This window comes from Corvus hawaiiensis, chromosome 13 (genome assembly GCF_020740725.1).
Source record: "Corvus hawaiiensis isolate bCorHaw1 chromosome 13, bCorHaw1.pri.cur, whole genome shotgun sequence".
In the NCBI taxonomy this organism is placed as follows: domain Eukaryota; kingdom Metazoa; phylum Chordata; class Aves; order Passeriformes; family Corvidae; genus Corvus; species Corvus hawaiiensis.
Genome location: NC_063225.1, coordinates 21,623,835 through 21,644,756, shown reverse-complemented (window position 1 = coordinate 21,644,756; position 20,922 = coordinate 21,623,835). Strand labels below are relative to the sequence as shown.

Genomic DNA, 20,922 nt, shown 5'->3' with positions numbered 1-20,922 from the left:
TGCAGGAAGGAGTGAGAGAAGCCCAAATTCCTCTTAAATACTAGGAGAGGTCAGGCTGGAAGTACACAGGATTGTCTGTGGTGTTGCAGGTGTCCACATTCAGCTTAGCACCATCACTGAATGTGTCACTGCCCATGGCAGAGATTGGACCTGTGAAGATCTCTTCCAACCCAAATCAGTCTGAGATTGCAAATCCTGGTGTTAGCTGAACATGTGGGAATTAGGTTTTCATCAGGTCTGGGTCAGTGTCAAGCCCCAAAAAGATAAATCTCAAAGGTGGAGATGCGGGTTCCAAGGTTCAGGGAGGGAACATCGAGGTTCATCTCCTTGTCAGAGTACACATGTGCCAAGACAAATTTTTGGGAACGGGAAATGAAAGCTCATGCTAAAAATTGGACATTTAAGGCTGGGAATTAAGGGACAAAATGTCACACACGAGAGATCACTGTGGAGCAGGTTCCAAGCATGGGAACACCTCGGTTCCGGTGCGGGTGTCTCTGTGTGGGGCAGTGCCAGCTGCTCTCAAAGGTGGTTTGGCCCTCGGGTGGCATCTTTTTAACGCGACTGCTCAGACATTGACTCGCAGCCATTTGGCTCGCCGGGGGCTCGGCTCGTCCTGCGGCCGCGGGCACGGGCACCGAGCGGTCACCGCCTTTGGCCGCTCCATGTCCCTCTGCCCGGTGGGCCGCCGCTGCTGCTACCGGGGACGCACCGGGCTCGGGGACACCGGCCCGGGGCACACACCGGGACACAGCAGGGACACGCCGGGACACCGGGCCCGGAGCACACACCGGGACACACCAGGCTCGCACGGGGACAGCGGCCCGGGGCACACACCGGGACACAGCAGGCTCGCACGGGGACAGCGGCCCGGGGCACACACCGGGACACAGCAGGGACACGCCGGGACACCGGCCCGGGGCACACACCGGGACACACCAGGCACACACCGGGACACAGCAGGCACACACCGGGACACACCAGGGACACGCCGGGACACACCAGGGACACGCCGGGACAGCTCCCGCCCTCCGGCCGCGTCCATTGGCCATCGCCACTCTCGGTCCCGCCCCTCTCCCGCCTCCTCCCCCTCAGCGACCAATCATCTCGCGTTCCGCTTCTGATTGACAGCGCCGCGGCCGCCCAGCGAGGGGCAACGTGGCAGACGCCCGCGCTCCGCCCGGCCGGAAGGTGCCACGTTCCCCCCCTGTGGCCGCGGTTGGTCGCGCCCGGGCGGGCGGAGCGGGCGGGCGCGCAGCTCGGGCGGTACCACGACGCGGCGCGGGCGGGGGTGTGCGGCGGGCGTGGCCGGATGCCGGCGGCGCGGCGGGCGCTGTGGCCGGGCTGCGAGCGGCGCAGGATGAAGGTGCTGGTGGCGGCGGCGGCGCTGGGCGCGGCCCTCCTGCTCCTGCTGCCCGCGGCCTCCCGCGCCGACGAGCGCAAGAAGGGACCCAAGGTCACCGCCAAGGTCGGGGGGGGGCCGAGGCGGGGCCGCCGGGGGAATACTGGGAAAGACTTCGGGTGGGGGGAGCCCACATGGGGCGGGGGAGCCCGGGGGAGGGGGGAGGGTGGAGTGAGCGGCCCTGGATGGGCTGGAGGGATCTGGGATTGAGGGGGCCCGGACGGGAAGAGAGGGGTAAGGCCGTGAGGGAGGAAGGGTTCAGCGCGGGGGGGGTCGGGGGTAGCACCCGAAAGGGGGGAGGAGACCTGGGGACAGCTGGGCCCAACTCTGGGGAAGCTGAGGTGGGGGGGCCTGGGCTGGGGGCGGACCCAGCGGGGGTGAGCGGTGAGGCTGGTAGGGGGGATGCAGCCGGCGGGGTGGGGCACCAACCAACCTCACCCAGTGAGGTTTGGGGCCTGGTTGGAGCTGGTGAGTTGGACGCCGGGGGGTGGATTGGCCCAGCAAGGTGAGTCCGGCTCCCCTGATCCCCCCAACCTTCCTCTGCCCCCCACAAGGTGTTCTTTGACCTGCGGATCGGAGAGGAGGATGTGGGCCGCGTCGTCATCGGGCTCTTTGGCAAGACGGTGCCCAAGACAGTGGAGAACTTCATGGCCTTGGCCACCGGAGAGGTGAGGGGTGTGTGGCACCCTGGGCCTCACCTGCCCCTGCTCAGGTCCTGCTCGGTGCCCTGGGGCAGCGCTGGGGCCATGGAGCTCTGGTCTGTCCCTTCGCCTCACTCCATGTTCTCCCTCCACACGTCCAGAAAGGATTTGGCTTCAAGGGCAGCAAGTTCCACCGTGTGATCAAGGACTTCATGATCCAGGGAGGAGACTTCACCCGCGGCGATGGCACTGGAGGTAACTTTGTGGATCCAAACCACTGTCTCAGAGTGAGACAGCAGCCACGATTCCAACCACTGCAGGGCTGTCCCTGGGACCAATATAGAGCTGGAGCTTGGGAACTTGTGGGCATGGAGCTCACAGAGACATGGCCTCAGAGCAGAGCTGAGGGCTGGAGTAACTGTGGTGCTGGGAGCCTCCCGCTCCAGCCCCTCAGGGGTGTGATGCCCCTGCCCAGCTCCTGGGGTGCCTCCAGCAGCCCATGTCTCATGTGTCCCTGTGGCATCAGTGCTACTCCCTGCTCTGCAATTGCAGAGCCAGCCAACTTGTTTTGGAGCTACCACCACCATCACACCCCTATCCTGACATATTCCATGAGACCACTGTGGCCTTTTTGTCCCCACCTTTAGGAAAAAGCATCTATGGAGACCGCTTCCCTGACGAGAACTTCAAGCTGAAGCACTACGGGCCGGGCTGGGTGAGCATGGCCAATGCCGGCAAGGACACCAACGGCTCCCAGTTCTTCATCACCACTGTGAAGACGCCGTGGCTGGACGGGAAGCACGTGGTGTTCGGCAAAGTGCTGGAGGGCATGGTGAGGGATGGGAGAGGGAAAGGGGTCGGTGCTCCGGGGAGAGCGGGACCGGGCGGGGATTGGCCGAGCTGGCTCTGCCCCTGTGTCCCACTCTGACGCTCTGCTCCACCCAGGACGTGGTGCGGAAGGTGGAGAGCACAAAGACGGACAGCCGGGACAAGCCCCTCAAGGACGTCACCATCGTCGACTGTGGCACCATCGAGGTGGAGAAGCCGTTCGCCATCGCCAAAGAGTGACGGGACCAGGCCCTGCCAGGCTGTGAGGGGCTGTGGGACGGGGGCTGCCGTGCTCCCCCTGCCCCGGCGCCACTGGGTCCTGCTGTGTCCCAGTGCCCGGCCTCTCTTCCTGCTGCCTCCCAGCCAGCGGGACGGGGCACAAGCTGCTCTTCCATCACTTTTGTAAGAAGCACATGCACCAATAAATGTGACCAATGTGTTTTTTTAAAGAGCTGCCTCTCTCCTGCCTTCGGAGGGCTGCAGATCACTCTGCATCCCTCTCCTAGATGCGCCCCTCAGCCTTCCAGCCGTCCTTCTTCCACCTCTCATCCAGCTAGGAGCAGTGCCACAGTTGGCCCTGGGTTTGCTTTGCAGAATTCCACAGCACAGCACTTTGCCAGTCAGTCAAATCCAAGAGATTTATTGCACCAAAGCCTGGACACAGAGAGGTTTTCCAGCACCGTTCAGCATCCAAAGGCTCATACTGCAAGCCCAAAACAGCAGGGGGGAAGGCAGAGCTCCTGCTCTCCCAACAAAGGCACTTTGCATGGTGGTGGGAGAGCAGTTCCCAACATCCCTTTGGCTTCTCCCACTGTCCCCTTGGGTTCTCCCACCATTTCCCTGCCCCAGCCCAGAAGGGAGGAGTGAGTTTTCACCACAAGGATCTCTTCCTCACCACTGCGTCCCTGGGTGCTGGGTGGGTGTCTGGGAACTCATTCCAGAGGCTTGGGGCACTGCCTGGTCGGGGACACAGCTCGGGGCGAGGTAGAGGCCCTGCAGGACCCCAACGAGGACGGTGTTGGGGAGCAGGTCTGCGAGGAAAGGGCAACAGCTGGAACAACTTGTTCCCTCCTGGGCCCCATTAAAGGAGAAGCACCTTTGTGGGGCCCAGAAGAGACTTCTGGAGGTTTTGGAGACCTGCTCCATGGCCCTGCTCCTTACCAGTGCCGTGTGGCCGCACGTAGGGATCGGAGCAGAAGCCGACGATGGGGCGCTGGGAGGGCCGGAGTCTGGTGCTGCTGTGGAAGAGGGGACATCAGCCCTCAGCCTGTCCCCACTGTCCCCAGCCCCGTGGGCTTGGGGTGCCTAACACAGGCCAGGGGGACAATCCCGGTGCCATGATAACCATGGTGCCGGCAGGACTCATCTACTCACGGGGGGCTGCTGGCCTTGGGGATCTGCTGGCATCGCCGCACCTTCAGGAAGTCCAGGACATCCTGGGGCAGCTCCTTGTTGTGGTACAGCACGCCCTGCAGTGCTCCAAGGGGGTCAGCACCCCAAAAACCCATCCCAAACCCACCAGCATGCGTTCCTCACCCCAAAAAACCCACCCCAAACCTGCCATATGCTCCTCACCTGCAGGTAGAGCTCCAGGCCCTGCCGGCGCTGCTCCAGCACTTTGGGCATCCAGTTGGGGACATGGCGTGGGGGGAAGTCGGGGACCTTGCAGGTCTTCTTGATCTGGGAAAGAGTGTGGGGCATCAGGGCAGGCCACAGAAGACGAGGCCAGGCCTCCCATGTCCCCTTCCTGTGGAGCTGGGGGGTCTCACCCGCTTGTGCAGCGCCTGGAACTCGCTGTAGCGCTTGGTCACCGTGTGCCGCCGGCCATTGCACAGCACCTCCACCCGGAACACCTGCAACAGGGACAGACACCGCGTCCTGTCATCAGCCCCAGCCTCACCATCCTCGTTGTTCTCACCATCCTCATGAGCCACAGCCTCATCGCCCTCACCATCCTCTCCACCCTCACCATCCTCATCAGTCTCCCAGGGGAGGTAGGAGCCTCTAACTCACACACCTTGGGACCCTCCACCCCCACTTGTCCAGGACAGGCAGAGTCCCCCAACCTCCAGGGCAGACCCCCCAACACCCTATGGCCAATGGGGGTACTATGGGACCAGGCCAAGCCCCAAAAGCAGATGGGACACCCTTCTCCCCTCCTGAGGGGAACACAGCAAGGTGTGACATCCCAACCCCCACCAAACCCCGCCAGACAGTTGGGACCCCGGGGCTGGTAGGGACCCCCAACACCTTGGGGTATGCAGGGACACCAGGAAGCGCACATGGGGACCTCAAACCAGTGGGACAGAGGGAGACAACCCATCTTTCCCCAAGGCAGGTGAGGCCCCCTACCTAGGGATAGATCCCTCCTGGGGAAGGCAGGAGAACCCCTCCTTTCCCCACAGGGCCAGAGGGAACCCCCAGACCAGAGGTCCCCCCACTCCACTCCCCAGGGCCAGTGGGGATCCCCCAGGGCAGGGACACCCCTTGCTTTCAAGGGTGGACCCCTGAGGACAGACAGGGATCTCCAGCCCACAGTGCCACAGGGAACCCCCCAAAGTAGAAAGGTAGAGGAGCCACCCCAGAAAGAAACCCTGTGGGGACCTCTGCCCATCACCCCCTGGGCCAGGGACCCCCATCCTCTCCCCTTCAAGGGCTTTGTGTCCCCCTCCCCAGAAAGGGATCCATGAGGACCTCTCCTCCTCAGGGCAGATGGTTCCATCTGCCCTTCTCTCCCCCTGCCTCCTCACTCACCTGGATAGCTGGGACCCCTGGGAGCAGGTAGGACTGCTGGGAATCCCCAAAGCACTTGGAGGATGTGGGGACACCCCGGTGGGCATGTTAGGAGCCCCACAACCTCCACCATCCAGGGCAAGCAGGCACCGTCATGCCTGGGGCAGAGGAGGCACCCAGACAGGGACCCACCAACACCCTGAGGCCAGAGGGGACCCCGTGGGCCAGGGACCGCCCTGCCCTTGCCGTTCCAGGTGTAAAGAGTGCTCTGACAGGGACCCCTCAGGGGCACTTGGATCCTGCACTCCTGGGGGAAGGACACATCCCCATCCTGGGGGCACAGGGGTATGACAACGACCCCCGGGAACAGAGGGGACACTCTCGCCAGTAATTCCCCTTCCCTACCCCTTCCAGGGGTAGAGGGTCACTGTCTTTCCCTCCCTCTCACCCCAGGATCCCCTGGATGCAGGCAGGGACAGCCACTCCCGGACATTTGGGGACACCTGGGGACATGCCACCCCCGGGGCAGATGTGGGACACACAACCCCGGGGCAGATGGGGGTACCCAGGGATATGCAGGGACCCCGTATCCCTCTGGGGTCAGAGGGGATTCCCAGGGTAGAGGAACACCCCCAGTATCAGGGACAGAGGGTGGCCCCTGGGCTACCCCTGGGACAAGTGAGGCTCCCCAGCGACACTTGGGGACCCCCAATCCCTGGCGCACATGGAGATACTCTCCCGGGCAGATGGGGACCCCGTGGGAGCGACAGGACCCCAGAACAGGATCCCAGGGCAGGCAGGAGGAGCCTCCAACCCCTGGGGCAGGTGGAGGCACTCCCGGGATGTGGGGACCCCCGGGGCCAAGGCAGGACCCTGCACCCCCGGGCCGAGAGGGGACCCGCAGGACAGGAACACTCCCGATTGCAAGGGCAGAGGGTGCCCCCGGCAAGGACCCAGGGCAGGCAGAGACCCCTGGGGCAAGTGGGGACCCTCCAGGGGTACTTGGGGACCTCCAACCCTTGAGGCTGGGACATTTCAGGGTCGCCTGGGGGAACCAGGGGACCTCCAGTCCCAGGGCAGGTGGGGCATCCCGGGGAAGGAAGGGAACCCCCAACCATGGGGGCTACAGGGACCTCTCCCCCTTCCAAAGGTAGAGGGTCTGTGCTCCCACCGGCCGGGACACCCCGGGACAGGCAGAGACCTCCACCCCCCTGGGTCAGGGTGGAGGCAGAACCCCCCAATCCCTCTGGAAAAGGGGAACCACCGTCACACCCCCATCTCCGCAGCCACGGGGATGGGGGCAGGCAGGATCATCCCGCACAGCCGGGCCCAGAGGGGACCCCCGGAGCAGGGACGACCCCCTTTAAAGCAGAGGGTCAGCGTGCGCCGCCGGCAGCACTCCGCAGGGACAGGCAGCAACCTCCGCTCCCAGAGCACGCAGGACACCAAATGCCCCCGGGAGCACGGCCTGACTCCCCCGCGGGAACCTGGGCACCCCCAGACCAGGGACACCTCCCCCGGCAGGGACCCCCGGGGGGAAGGCGGGGACCCGCACTCCCGGGCCAGCCGGGGGACGCTTGGGGACAGCGGGGAGACCTCCAGCGCCCGGGGCAGAGGGAGACACCGCCCCCCACCCGTCCCTGGGGGCAGCCGAGCCCGCACCCCGCGGCGGGGGGACCCCGAGCCCCGCACGGCCCCGGCGCTCACCGTGTGCGCCCGCTCGGGGCTGCGCGCAGCCGCCGGGGGCTCCGCCGCGGGGATGGAGACGGCGATCATGGCCCGGGGCGGGCGGGCCGCGGGCGGGGCGGGACCGCCCCGGGCGCCCACGGCGGGGACACGGTCCCCGGAGAGCCCGGGGACGGCCCCAGGCCAGCACAGGGGGAGGGGGCAGCGGAGACGCCGCAGGGACCCGGCTTACAGGGATAAGGGGAAAGGAAAGTGGGAAGTCAGCCCAAGCTGCCTTTTCTCTTTTTTACGGCAGGAAGGGTATCGGTTTTGATACAATCCCCACGCCAGGCTGGGGACGGGGAAAAGGCGCAAACCCACGCCCGGGTAAGGGGGGTAGGAGCACCACACGCCGAAGTGGGATTGCTACAGAACCCCGCTGAGCTCAGATCCTAAAAACGGCTCCCGCTGGGAGAAAGGCAGAGAGCCAAAGCCTAATCAAGAGCCGGGACAGGTGGCCAGAGCAGTGTCCAAGGTCACCTCTGTCCCGTCACAACACGGGGGAGGCTCCGCTGCCTCCCTCACCATCCACGGGATGTGCCCTTACCCCTCCCTGCTCCCACCCCGAACACCCAGAGCCTGTTTGCCCTGATAGAAGTTTTATTACAGAATTTTAATGGCACTGCAGGAGTAAGATAATTCATTAGAGCCTTAAAACCCAGCCTGAAAAATAGATATTTGCCAGATCTCATTAACCCCCTGGCTGCGGGTCTGGTCTGGAAGCAGGAAACTAGTTTCTCTTCAGTAAGAAAATATATGTTGCTAAATGAAAAATATACAGTTAGAAGAGTTACTGGCTCGCAAGCTGCTCGTCTGGGGGTGACACCTCTACCAGCTCCAGCATGTGGAACGAGGGGTCGCTCACGTGGAAAAGAGGAGGAGGTATAGTGTATATAAAAAAAAAAAAAAAAACCAAAAAAAGGCAAAATTCAGGTTTGTTTGCTCGGTCCAATTAAGAAATGGCCTTGGCTTCGGGCAGGAACGCTTCCCAGTACTTCACCAGCTGCAGGGAGGAGAGGGAGAGAGTCAGGAGCCTTCAGGATGGAGCTGCAGTGGGGGGTCATGCTTGAGAGGTTCACAAGCTCGGCCTGAACTTGGAGGTAAAACCACATCAGGGACCACTCACCTGCTGCTGAGAGTTCAACAACGTCTCAAGGTATTTCGTGACGTGGTTTCTGAAGTCCTTAGATTTCTCTCTCTGCAACAGATGGGCATGAGGCTGGACCAACCACCAAAACCCTCCAGATTTTGGGAGGGGGAAGGAGAAACCACCGGGATTTTCCTGTTCCTCCTGGGGTCCCACGAGGAGACCAGCACAAGGGACACAGAGGATCTCTGCCCACCCACCTTCCTTTTAACGGAGCCCCTGTGGGGAAGCCCCCTCTCAGCCAGAAGTCAGTGATGCCCCAGCTCCCACAGGTCGGGATTTAGGGATGCTGCTGTGCCAGGAGCAGGGGCAGGAGGCCCGGTCAGCCCCAAGGCGCCGAGGGCTGCCCTAAACGTACCTCAAACCGTATCACTTCCTTGCGGATGACGGCAGAAATGCGCTCAAAGTCCCTTTCGTACTGTGTCACCCGGGACTCCCACTGCGGAGACAGGAAGTGCACTGTTTCGGGGCAGGGGAAGGAACTCCTGCCCCCTTCTCCACGGGGGTTTGGAGCCACGACTGTACATGGGAGAGGTGTTACCGGAGCAGAGCCTGGTGCTTCCAGCCCTTGTCACCACCTTGGCATGGAAGCCACGGCAGGTGGGACCACGAGCGGCCCCTCCTGCAGCTTCGCTCAAGGCTGGCTAAGCCCTCGGTGCAACTTGGCCACAAGACACCCGTCCCTCCCGCCCAGGAGGTGCTCCCTGGCCCAGAAGGTTCCTTCCCCAGCCCAGAAGGTTCCTTGCCCAGCCCAGAAGGTCCCCCACTGGAGCACGGAGGGCAGGAGCAGAGCAGAGACCCCACGCTCCATTCCCTACCTCCGAGATCTCATCCTTGGCCTGCTGCAGCTTGTCAGGTTTGTTGGCCCACAGCAGCCTGGCTTCCATCTCCCTCTTCTTCTGGAGCATGGTCTGGGCATCCTGCCACCGCTGCCAGGTCTTCATGCGCTGGTCGAAGGCTCCCTGGAGGGCAGGAGGGGCAGAGTCGAGCTCTGCACTACCGCTGCACCAAGCGGCTCCAAGGGGCTCTCCTGACAAGGGGACACTGGGGGTCCTGGACCAAAGCTGAGCCAGAACAGACATTGGGTCCTGCTCTGGAGCATCCCATAAGGACCAGTGCACCAAGGATATGGTGCTCTGGCCTCTGAGGCAGGGTGTGTTTGGGGCAGGAAGGGGTCAGCCTGCCAGACTCGCTGCTCCCATGGGATTGCTTCTTCCCAGTGCACCAGATGGGCTGTGTGGATTTAATGCCCAAGTTCAGGAGCATCAGGACTCAGGCTCTGTCCCAGCAGGCACTTGGCAGGTCTGTTTTCACCACCTGCATCACAGGTTACCAGCTCACAGCTTCAGCCTTCACCTCTGGAAGGGCTGGGGTCATTAACTTGCTCCTCATCCTCTCTGGAGAACAGCAGCACAGCCAGGCCTCGCCTACAACCATCTTCCAACCTAAGCAGTGCACACCTGGACAACCAGCAAGTTTTCCCTCTGCCTGAAGAGGCCATGCCCTGTGTGCCCTCTGCCATGTCCTGTGCTTGAGTCTGGAAGATCTCCTGGCATCCCTAAGCCTAAGATGGGTACAAGGAGCAAGAGCAAAGGACTCCTTACCCTTACAACTGAGAGCAGGCGGATGTAGTCCCCCAGGAGCTCAGCCAGGAGGAAGAAGTCGTTGTTAGCCTGTTCATGGTGCAGCTGCTCAATCTTCTCCTCCACCTCAGCCAGCTGGGACAACGCCCGGGATAGGGCCGTGTTGTCCTCCGAGCTTCCCAGCATGGCCAGACTCTTGGCAAACTGGGCTGTGTTCAGTGCCAGCTCTGGGGAACGGGATGAGGGTCAGGAGATGGGCCTGGCTGCACCAGGTGCTCCCCAGCATAGAGATCAGCCCAGGCAGCTGCCTTTCCACAGCTCCAGGAGATATCAGCTGGAAGAGCCAGCACTGGCTCAGTCCGAGCCAGCAGCTTCCAGCCACGAGGAGAAGGGGAGCAGCCGAGTGGGAGGACAGGCAGGGCTTTGCAGAAGTCAGTCAAAACATCCAGAGGAAGGAAAACATTTCCACTCCCAGAGGATGTCTCAGAAGGAATAAATAAGGTCAGCTCTGCTCAGGCTTGCTACAGAGCCTTCATTCCCATGAGGACAGGCTGAGGGAATTGGGATTGATCAGCTTGGAGAAAAGAAGGCTCCAGGGAGAGCTCAGAGCCCCTTCCAGTGCCTAAAGGGGCTCCAGGAGAGCTGGAGAGGGACTGGGGACAAGGCATGGAAGGACAGGAGCCAGGGAATGGCTTCCCACTGCCAGAGGGCAGGGCTGGATGGGAGATTGGGAAGGAATTGCTCCCTGTGAGGGTGGGGAGACCCTGGCACAGGTGCCCAGAGCAGCGGTGGCTGCCCCTGGATCCCTGGCAGTGTCCAAGGCCAGGTTGGACGGGGCTTGGAGCACCTTGGGCTAGTGGAAGGTGTCCCTGCCCATGGCGGCGGGGGTTGGAAAAAGATGGACTTTAAGGTCCCTTTAGCCCCAAGCCATCCTGGGATTCTATGATCCCACAGGACACAGGTTCCCTTCCACGCTACCACCCCAAGCTTGTGGAGCTGGACAGAACTGGGGTGACCATTTTACATCTGTCTCTCAGGAGGAAGGGACAGAGAGTCCTTCATAGCACTGTCCCACCTCCTTGGAAGTGTCCCTGGGACACGTGGCCCTGGTGTCCCGCTGGGCACGGCGCAGGTGTGGCCGTCCCCGCGCTTACCTTTGCGGTGGTTCACCAGCGTCTCCACCACGGCGTGCAGCTTCCGCAGCCGCTGGTCCTCGCACTCCACCTCCTGCAGCTTCTCCTCGAACCACTGCAGCGGGGAAAGCCAGAGCTGATTCCCACAGGTGGGGCTTTCTCTGCACCCAAAGTCAGAGCAGGGGAGAGCACAGGGCTCCGGAGCAAGGGCAGGGACAGCCCAGAGGTGCCCCGACACTTACGATGTCCGATTCGTTCATCTTGATGGTCATTTTACTGACAGCATCCGTGGCCTTGTTGAACATCTTCATTATTCCTGCTCCACTCAAGGTCTGGGTGCCTACGGCTCTTGGGAGCTGGAAAGGAATGGAAAAGTTTGCTTTGCCATAGGAGATGGAGCCAGGCTGGGAGAGCTGGAGGTGTTCACCTGGAGAAGGGAAGGCTCCAGGGAGAGCTCAGAGCCCCTTGCAGGGCCTAAAGGGGCCCCAGCAGAGCTGGAGAGGGACTGGGGACAAGGGCCTGCAGTACCAGACAAAGGGAAACGGCTTCCCACTGCCAGAGGGCAGGATTAGATGGGATATTGGGAAGAACTACTTTCCTGTGAGGGTAGGGAGGCCCTGGCACAGGCTGCCCAGAGAAGCTGTGGCTGCTCCATCCCTGGAAGTGTTCCAGGCCAAACTGGATGAGGTTTGGAGCAACCTGGTGTAGCAGAAGGTGTTCCTGTCCATGGCAGGGGGTGGAACGAGATAGGCTTTAAAGTCCCTTCCAGCCCAAGCCATTCCATGACTCTGTTTTGCCCATGAGGCAACTGCTGAGTGATCTCTCCTTGCCCTTACATCGACCCACAAGCCTTTTGCTTATTTTCTCCCTCCCATCCAGAGGAGGGGATGGTTTAGCAGCTTTGGTGGGCACCTGGAGTCAACACCAGTTCCCGCTCCCATTCCCACTCTTAGAGGGTTCTGCCACTTCCCGCTGCCTGCCCCACTAACTGCTCAAGTACCACTTCCTTCAGCACTTCCAAGGACACCTCACTCCACACCACTCACCTCCTCCTTCTCCAAGAACTCCCTGACATCCGGGTCCTGCAGCATGGTTGGATGGCTGACCACTCTCCGTAGGTACCTGTGGGAGAAACAACTCCAGGAGTTACTTTGGCTGTAGCAAAGCTGGCTCTGAGCCATCACAGCAACATCACAGCTTGGTATTTACTCCAGAACAGCAGCTGGAAAGCTGGAAATCAAAGCCAACCACTGTTCTAATTCACCCACCAGTTTTCCTACCTCCCTGGGCAATTTGGTGATGCCACCATGAAGACCAGACCTGCCAGACCTCTCTGAGGTCCCTCACTCAGTTCAGGGACAGCCAGTGGGGTCGTACCTCTCTAGAGCAGCCCGACGTTTTTCTAGGAACTCTGCAGAGGAGGAATCTTCTTTCCCAACTTTCACTTTGGTCATGCCTAGCACAGAAGGAAGATGTGATTAATGAGCTGCTCTAAACTCCACACGCAAGATAAAGTGGTTTATTACAGACTATCAAGGTGACAGCGGAGGAGAGGAATCTTACAACAGGAATTAGACTTTGGAAATTTGAAATCTGCTTATACCCAAGGAACTGACATGCAGGAAAGAGGCAAAACAATGGGCTGGACTCAAGTGAACAGCAATTCAGTGACACCCCCGAGGTTTTACTCTTCACCAAGCAGGTGTGGAGGCTGTGAACTCCATCAAGGATTTAAGTCCAGAGCTCCAAGTATGGAGCCAAAGCTTTGTCTGTGCCACAAAACCCAGATTATTTTCCCTGGCTGCTCTGCAGCTTCCCTGTCAGCTCTGAGACTGCTGCAGGCCTGTCCTCAGGCTCAGAGCTCACCATCAGAAGGACCCACGAGAGCTGTGAAGGACCAGCACTGGAGCTGTGCAGCTCCTCACTCACCTATGAGGCTCTTCTCAGGCGGCGGAGGGACAATGAACCCATTCTGGGCGTGCTTCTCCGACAGCTTCTCATAGAGCCCCAGGAAGTCACTGAACCTCCTTTTGACTGAGAACTGCTTGCTCCTGAACATCGGCATGCTGGTCTGGGGGAGAGATGACACTTGGGTCACACTCCCCCAGCGAAGCCTGGCCCTGCCAGCTCTGCCTGCTGGCACCTCTGGGGTGAAGTGGGACAGCACCAGCTCTGCAAGAGGTGACCAGTGAACAGAGCAAGTTTTGGCCCAGGTTTTCCAGAGTTTCCCTCCCAGCTGGGTTCTCCTTGGAGCCAGCAGCAGCATTAATGGCACTAAATAACAAGCAGCTGCTCCTGCAGCCATGGGCTGCTTAGTAAGGCCTGCCCGCTGCCTAATCCCATCATCCCTGCTCCACATGGGAACAGGGACACACCCCTCACATCATCTAAGGACTACAGGGGCCACCAGTGCTTCGGACTGAGTTTGCAGAGCAGGAATTAAGGATAACAAGTCCTCTAGTCTCTTCTTCAGACCACAGGGTGCCTGTAGCCCAGCAGCCATAGTACAGGCAGCTGGATCAACTTTCCAGAGCCCAGAGCAGGACTCCAAAGCACTCCAGGAGCTGCGTTTCTCATGGAAACTGAGGGGAACAGGTCCTGACATGAATGCAATCACAGCAGCAGCTCTGCAGCGAGTGCTGAGCTCGGGCCAGCTCAATCTGATGCTGGCACTGGCACAGAACCTTCAGCAGCAGCCCTGGCTCAGGGACTCTCTCAATGGATCTCATTCCTGCTGCTCCCTCCAATGCTGAGCATCCCTACCAGCCAGGACTGCAAAGAGCTAACTGGTTGTCTCCTTTCAAAGAGATCCCAACCCTATTCCTCAGTGAGGCTCATCCTTTGTGGATTATAACTCCTGAATCCACAGAACAAGGCATTCAGGCCTCCTGTTTATTTAGGTCACTGCTGGCTTGGCTAAGGGTAGACAGTCCAGCTGCCTTTAAGCATGGAAAAATAATGGAGAATTGGACACAGAGGGGTTAGACATACCTGTGTTGACACTTTGTAGGCTACATAGGCATTCATGCCATCCCCTGTGGAAAACAGAAACGAGGTGTTGGGGATCACAACATCAGCACTTTCCACTATTCCCTGAACACAAAGCACAAGGCTCCTGACCTTTTCCTACCTCAGTGATCCTGATTTTGGGTCTGATGGAGCATGGATCCTCCTGCAGAACCAGAGGCAGCATCCCGCTGCGTGGCCCTGGACTCCTGCCCAGCAGCCACTTCCCAACCTGCTTATCCCTCCCCAGGCTTCCTACGGGAGCCAGCGCTGACAATCGGGCGCTTGTTGCGCCAGCAGCGTCTGGGCTGGCTCCACACATCTGCTCAGACCCCAACAATTCGGAGGCTGTGGGGCACATGAAACAGTCTATTCACGGGATGCAAGTCAGGCTGGATGGGGCTGGATCCTGGAACACCACAGGCAGTTTGCTCCAGCTCACACAGAAATCCCCTTGTTCACCTGGCAGTTCATCTGCAGGGCATCCTCCGAGCTCTGGTGCTACCCCTAAGATACGTCTGATTTACATCTCCCAGCTCCAGAGATCACGAGGCATGGAGTGGGAACAAGCTGCCACTCGTGAGGCTGCTCTGCTGGCTGGGATCAGATGTCATCTTGGGTTTTCTGCACCCCAGGAACTTCCACGTGGCTGGTCATGACAATCTGACCCCACTTTCAGTAGACAGAAACCCTCTTGCTTCTCATTTTGAAGCCAGAGTAGCTCTTCTGGCAAGCACAGCTTCCAGGGAATGTGCCAGAGCATGGAATAATGCACTTAGTTTCAGGTCAAGGGAATTTTGCCTACCCCGTGCCAGCTCCACACAGGGCAGTGCTGGTCACCACAGTGTCAGGCACCAAGAATCCCAAAAACCCAGCTCCGGGCTTTCCAGAACCTGCCTCTGCCTTGCTTCTTCTCACCCTGGGCTTTGTGCAGCATCATTTCTTTAAGACGCTGGAGGAAGCCTTGGACATTGCTCCAGGATCAGGTTTGTGCTTAGAGATAGGCCAGAGCTGCAGGGCCAAGTCTGGCTCCTCTAACCCTGTTCACCGTGCAGGACAGTAACTCACCAACTTTCTCCGGGTCACTCACTCCCACAGTCAGGTCAAATTTGTCTTCCCGCTCCTCTTCTTCCAGCTGTTTGGAGACAGCACACAGGGACAGCAAGTCAAAGCCAGGAAACCAGGGTTCAACCCCCCCAAACCATTACAGTGAGCTTGTCCCCCTGCCAGGGCAACTCTAGCACCTCAGTCTGGCCAGGGCCATTCTATAAAGCCTTCCAGCTTCTCATCGTGTCCAGGCAAGGATCCCAAACTGGTTTGTTGCTCCTACCCCACTATCTGCCCAGACTGATGCATAAACTGCTCAGCCCCAAGATGAAACTGCAGAGCTCCAATTCGCAGCTTGGACCCTGAGGACCAGATCCACCACTGTTACAGCTCTGGAAGCAATCTGGACCTTCACATGAGCAGGAAGGCCACCAAGCTGACCTGAGCCCCACTCCAGTGGTATCAGTCTCAGATGGATGGCCCGAGATACAAATCAGGGCATTCAATAAGGCAATTACATATTAATGACATCATTTAAGATTCATGGACACATTCCTGCCAAAGACAGTTTGAAACCCGCAGGACAATTTGGAAGAGCAATGCTCACCTCCTCATAGCTCTTTGAAAGGCTTCTAGAAGAACTTGCAGCTACATCTAATGAGGGTGAAGGATTGGATGCTTTGGCCACCTCCTTTTTCTGGTTGTTCTGAGTGTTGTCAAGGGACAGCTCCACAGTGGCATCTGTCAAGAGAAGTTTGCAAGGGTCAGCCTCTCTCTTGGGGTTTCTGGAAAGGCAATTGCAATATTCTCTGGTTCATGGGATCTGGGGAGTAACAGCAGTCTTAATTAGCAAAGAAATCCATAGGGAGGACAGCTGTAAGCACTGGGAAGAGTACAACAAAGCATCGGCACTGCAGTAAGAGCATTTGATTGATCCTGCTGGAGAACATTATGTTAATCCAATGAACTTCTTATGCCAGAAGGAGCCAGGCATCACCTCTCGCTGATCACCTCCTTGCTGTGTGCTAGAGGAGCTGCACCCTGCAGCAGCTAAAGCCAAGGTGGATTTTACCTGGCACACAGGCTAGCCTGGGAGGAAGGCTCCTTCCTGGGCCACTTCTCCACCTGGAGGATGTAAAAACTTCCACCTCTTAGCAGATGTATCCAGAATCGACTCTCAGCCCACCATGCCAGGGCTGGGGAATGTCTGACCCTCCTCATTTTCCCCTGCTGAGGGGGGTTGTGTTTCCTGTTCCTTGGGAACAGCCAGGTCTCTACTAGAGACGCTTCCTTCACTGGCACGGAGTCAGGAGAAGGTGGAGAAGGAAAATCCTTCACCTCTGAGGAGACACTCACCACCTCAGGGCTTAAGACAACAAAAGCAACCCCCATTTTAATCCTCTTCAGCTCCCAAACAGTTAGTCCTGTGGCAGGATTATCCCAGAGACCTGGAGGAGGCTGCTCCGACCTTCCCAAATACAACACCAGAGCAAGCAGACTTGAACATGAGTTTGAGATAAGGACTTATGACCTGCTTTTGGTTATGGATATTTTAGGACTACCACTCCAGGCCTGGAGCTGAGAGAGGCCCAGCACACACAGACTCACCTGCAAATAGGTCCTGATCGTCCTGCTCCACATGAACCCCGTTCTCTTTGGAGGAGCTGCTCACAGGGAGAGGAGATTCTGCTTTGGGGGCTGGGGAATTGCTCTGTGAGAGGATTAAAAGGACAAAGACACAAGGTCATTTACACTGAGAGATAGAGGAGCAAACATGTCACCCTCCTCATCACCCCACCCTGTGCCTTTCCACCCACCCTTCAGCATCACGCTCTCTGCCACTTTTAAGGACAACAAGTGTCACAGCAAACTCCAGAGCCAGTTTCCACCCAGAAAGGACCATCCTGGCTGCTGGGAGCAGGCTTGGGGACAAGGGGACAGCCCACCCGAGAGCTTTTATGCCAAACAGTCCTCCCCACCAGAAGGCAGAGCTGCTTTGGCATTCTTGTTATGGATGCCTGCATCCCAAATCATCCCTCATTTTGCAGGCAGACAGATATTCCAAGGAAGAAGGGGACAGCAAGTGCTATTCTGTAGGTCCCAGCAGAGAACAGAGCAGGTCTTTGACGGGCAGTAAATGGAGCTCTATTAGAGACTCTGAACCAATAGCTCCTTGGCACTCTCTCCAGCAAGGAAGCACCATCAGATCCCGTCGCTCCTGAAGGAGTGAAGCTGTGCTGAGGCAGCTCTTCTTGGAGGTGGGCTCGCGTCTTTGGGTGGTAAAAACAAAACAGCCATCGAAACACTCACTTGATGGCGAGACCGCCTGTATTTTAGGATGTTTTCCTAGAGGAGGGACTGCTCCCAGCTTGGATCAGAGCAGTCAAAGGCACGAGCTCTGCTTGTCAGTGATGGAGAGCAGGGAGCAGAGACCCTCCATGCCAAACATCCCCCCAGACCCCCAGGGTCCTTCAGACTAGTGTCCAAGCCAACAAGAGGACTGCTACCAGTGGTGACCTATGAGTAAAGGGCTCACACAGCTCCTCTGCTCCCCCAGGAAATCTTCAGGCTCATAGAGAACCCTATCACGCATGGACAAAGTGGTTTTCTACCACAACTGCTTCCCAGTTTCCCTTAGATTTAGCTCCTCAGACATGAAAACACCACACCCTGTTCCTACTTCTCCATCTGCTGCCACAGAGGAGCCGTGGCCTCGTTAGATCAGCCCATGACGTGACACCAGCCGTCCCTGGGGCCGGATGCAGCATCCCCTAACATCACATGTGCGGGAAGAGGTCCCGCCACGCCAGCCTGACACTCGCCACGGGGAAGCAGAACTTGTTCGGGAAGAGCTGATCCTTGGGGCCATCCCTAGAAAGGGCCATGGTCACACAGGAACCCAACCTCTGTCAACAGACAGGTGAGGTCCAGCTCGGTTCTGTTCAGGTCTGACCCAAATGCTTCCTTGCTGGCGATGCCCAGGTGTGGCTGAGCCACCTGAAGGCCGGCAGCCGGGCGGATCTGCCTCCCTTGCTTCCCAGAGAGTGTTTTCCTAACTTTCAAGGGCAGAGACAAGCAAAGCCACCAGGTCACAAGAACAGCCAAGTATCAGCTATGACAGCGGCTTCCACAACAAAACCAAGCACCTGATAAGCTGCTGTGGCTCACCAGCCTCCCCTTCCAGCACAGGGACGCGTGATTCCTGTGAAATCCCACGGCACGTGGTGGGCCACAAACCATCGAGCCACCTACGACATCCTCCAGTTTGTCACCAAAGAAAGGTCCTGAGAAGTTCCAGACCATCTCCATGACTTGGTGCCTGCCATAGGTACCAGCACCTTCCTCTTGCAAGGCCCAGGGTTGAACTTCCCCAGGTTTCCAAACATACAACCCAGCTGCTGCTTTGCCCAGAGCAGTGGGAGAGTTTCACCCTCAATGTCACAATCTATCCACATTCCCCTAAATCTACCTTTTTCCCTGCTACAAAGCCACTGGAAACACAAGCACAGCTCACAGACACCAGGCAGGAGCTGCACCAGAAGCAGGGCAGAGACAGCTCCGGCTTTGTGTCAGTGGCAGGAGAAGCGTGGCCAGGCCATTCCCAGCAGGTTCATTTGGTCATGGCCACAACCTCCTGCTCGAGGCCTCCCTAGGCTGGAAAACTGCAGAATGTTCCTGGAAAACTTCCTGCCACAGACACCAACTCCTCCTGCGCTGCCAGCTGGATCAGGCAGGCTGGAAAAAGTCTGGGTGAGGTGGGCAAAGGCTCCCAGAGCTCAGGGAATCAAGCCCACAGCATTCCAGCCTCCAGGCTGCTGGAAGAGCTTCTGCAGCCCCTCTAGCCGAGATCCTCGCTCCATGAAGACACTGATCCCAAGGACCAGAGGCCAGCGGCTGACTAGGGAGGGATTCAGCTTAGGAAAGCACCAGTCGGTGTTTTAACTCCTCTCCTGCCTGCTGGTCAGTGCCTGGAGCAAACCTGGGACAATGCCAGCACAAGTTAATGCCAACAGCCTTCAGCAACCCGGACTTCCTGCACAGGAGGCTGTTGGAAACAAGGAAAGACACTGACACCCTTCACACCTCCACCTTCAGCATGGATTTGTGCAGCAGCACCTGGATTGCTGAACAAGTACCACCCCACTGCAGCCCAGCACAAAGTACTAGCGAGCAGGGGACACTGGATGCCTCCTGTCACCTCATGCCTCACACCACCCTCAGTCTCAAACTGAAGAGATTTCATGGCATGGCAGTCACGCCAGAACCCTCTGGATGTTGAGGGGACCAGAGCTGATGATGCTGGGGGAAGGCAGATGGGGCTTCTCCCCCCCACAAGCTGCACAGCAAAGAGGCTGAGCTGTGGCTGCCACTGTAGGATGATCGTGAGGGGCCCTGAAGCCCACCTCGTTCCGCCACCTGCCACGGGCAGGGACACCTTCCACCAGAGCAGGCTGCTCCAAGCCCCATCCAACCCGGCCTTAGGCGGTAGTTCTGCAGGAATGGAGAGGTTACAACCCCGGGGAAAGGGGGAGCAGCCGAGCACAAGCCTTTTCTTAATCCCACAGCCACGGGAGCCGCTCTGTGACCCCCACCCGGCCCCGCGGCTCCCTCTCCGCAGCCCCCCAACGAGGTTCCCCCTGAAGGGACAGGAGTCCAGAGGCATCGCCCCTCCCTTTATTCTGGGGGATTTAGGGGTGTTCCCCACTATTTTCACCAAGCCCGGAGGACGCCCCGGGCAATCCCTAGCACACGGGCCCGGCCCCGCAGCGCCCCCGGGGCGGCGCGCCGCCCGCGGCCGCACTCACGCTGCCAGTGAAGATGTCCTCGCCCTCCGAGTCGCTGTCGGGGGCCCCCGGCCCGCAGGGCTCGGGGAACGGCGGCGGGCGGCGCTCGGCCGGGGAGGGCGAGCGGGACCCGCGGCCGCCGCCCGACGCCATCGCCGCCGCTTCCGCCCGCGCCGCCCCGCCGGAAGCGCCCGCCGCGCCTTCACCCGCGGGGCGGGGCCTCGGCTGCGGGCGGGCCTCGGATTGGACAGTGCCTCTCCCCGCCCCGCCCCCGCCGGCAGCGACAGCCAATGAGCGCCGCCGCTTCCAGGCGTCGCGCCGTCACCATGGAAACGGGGTGTACCGGCCGTACCATTGTGCCGGCGGAGAGGGGAGCGTGTCCCCTCCCCCCGGGAGAAGTGGGTGAGCCCAGGGCGCCGTGTCCCCTCAGCGCCCGACTGAGGTGGCCGCGGTCCCTCGCAGCCCGGGGGCTGAGCCCGTGTCCTCTCGATACCCCGCGGAGTGGTCCCTTCCCCCAGTAAAACATCCCAGGATGAGCTACATAACCTGTAGATGTCCCGGAATGAATCCCATACAACCTCCAAGGCACCGCAGAATGAGCCCTATACCACTCCAGACATCCCAGGATGAGCCACATCCCCCCCACTAAGATGTTCCAGGATAAGTCCCAGACCCTGACGATGTCACAGGATGAACCCCACACATTCACCAAGACATCCCAGGATGAGACCCACACCCCTCAAAACATCTCAGGGTAAGTCCTATATCACCCAAACCATCCCAAGATATGCCTCATATCCTGGTCCACCTCCAGGGTAAGCCCTATAAGCCCCCAGAACATCCCAGGATGAGCCCTATACCCTGAAGATGCCCCAGGATAAATCCCACACAAC

General features: G+C 59.3%; 3 protein-coding genes across 4 annotated transcripts; 1 reads left to right on the top strand and 2 right to left on the bottom strand.

Annotated features, from left to right (window-relative positions):
* The first annotated feature begins 1,297 nt into the window (after window positions 1–1,297).
* Window positions 1,298–3,320, top strand: PPIB (peptidylprolyl isomerase B). Its single transcript, XM_048317936.1, has 5 exons — window positions 1,298–1,468; window positions 1,957–2,070; window positions 2,205–2,298; window positions 2,691–2,875; window positions 2,989–3,320. The coding sequence occupies exons 1-5, from the start codon at window positions 1,313–1,315 to the stop codon at window positions 3,109–3,111; spliced, it is 672 nt and encodes a 223-aa protein (XP_048173893.1). The 5' UTR covers window positions 1,298–1,312; the 3' UTR covers window positions 3,112–3,320.
* Window positions 3,321–3,495: 175 nt separating this feature from the next.
* On the bottom strand, window positions 3,496–7,415 carry SNX22 (sorting nexin 22). 2 transcript variants are annotated; one of them, XM_048317934.1, is made up of 6 exons: window positions 7,312–7,415; window positions 4,641–4,724; window positions 4,447–4,551; window positions 4,246–4,340; window positions 4,033–4,109; window positions 3,496–3,902 (listed from the first exon to the last, which is right to left on the bottom strand). In XM_048317934.1, exons 1-6 carry the CDS (start codon window positions 7,378–7,380, stop codon window positions 3,763–3,765), a joined length of 570 nt encoding a protein of 189 aa, XP_048173891.1. In that variant the 5' UTR covers window positions 7,381–7,415; the 3' UTR covers window positions 3,496–3,762. The 2 variants fall into 2 exon arrangements, with proteins under 2 accessions (XP_048173891.1, XP_048173892.1); XM_048317935.1 differs by having other exon boundaries at window positions 4,033–4,106.
* Window positions 7,416–7,911: 496 nt separating this feature from the next.
* On the bottom strand, window positions 7,912–20,192 carry SNX1 (sorting nexin 1). The gene is made up of 15 exons (XM_048317933.1): window positions 20,051–20,192; window positions 16,854–16,956; window positions 15,853–15,986; window positions 15,267–15,333; window positions 14,184–14,227; window positions 13,122–13,263; window positions 12,570–12,648; window positions 12,239–12,314; window positions 11,435–11,548; window positions 11,214–11,307; window positions 10,081–10,286; window positions 9,295–9,438; window positions 8,835–8,915; window positions 8,456–8,527; window positions 7,912–8,332 (listed from the first exon to the last, which is right to left on the bottom strand). The coding sequence occupies exons 1-15, from the start codon at window positions 20,180–20,182 to the stop codon at window positions 8,282–8,284; spliced, it is 1,539 nt and encodes a 512-aa protein (XP_048173890.1). The 5' UTR covers window positions 20,183–20,192; the 3' UTR covers window positions 7,912–8,281.
* Between the last annotated feature and the right edge of the window lie 730 nt (window positions 20,193–20,922).

What these genes read in the sequence shown, in the direction of transcription:
- PPIB (XM_048317936.1), top strand. Translation starts at nt 1,313, where the DNA reads ATGCCGGCGGCGCGGCGGGCGCTGTGGCCGGGCTGCGAGCGGCGCAGG. An exon ending in TGGCCTTGGCCACCGGAGAG is followed by an intron (nt 2,071 to 2,204) that starts GTGAGGGGTGTG and finishes CCACACGTCCAG; the next exon opens with AAAGGATTTGGCTTCAAGGG. An exon ending in GCAAAGTGCTGGAGGGCATG is followed by an intron (nt 2,876 to 2,988) that starts GTGAGGGATGGG and finishes TGCTCCACCCAG; the next exon opens with GACGTGGTGCGGAAGGTGGA.
- SNX22 (XM_048317934.1), bottom strand. Translation starts at nt 7,380, where the DNA reads ATGATCGCCGTCTCCATCCCCGCGGCGGAGCCCCCGGCGGCTGCGCGC. An exon ending in GCCTGGAGCTCTACCTGCAG is followed by an intron (nt 4,341 to 4,446) that starts GTGAGGAGCATA and finishes GGAGCACTGCAG; the next exon opens with GGCGTGCTGTACCACAACAA. An exon ending in CCCAAGGCCAGCAGCCCCCC is followed by an intron (nt 4,110 to 4,245) that starts GTGAGTAGATGA and finishes CCTCTTCCACAG; the next exon opens with CAGCACCAGACTCCGGCCCT.
- SNX1 (XM_048317933.1), bottom strand. Translation starts at nt 20,182, where the DNA reads ATGGCGTCGGGCGGCGGCCGCGGGTCCCGCTCGCCCTCCCCGGCCGAG. An exon ending in TTTCAAAGAGCTATGAGGAG is followed by an intron (nt 15,334 to 15,852) that starts GTGAGCATTGCT and finishes GTCTCCAAACAG; the next exon opens with CTGGAAGAAGAGGAGCGGGA. An exon ending in GCTGGTGAACCACCGCAAAG is followed by an intron (nt 10,287 to 11,213) that starts GTAAGCGCGGGG and finishes CCCGTTCCCCAG; the next exon opens with AGCTGGCACTGAACACAGCC.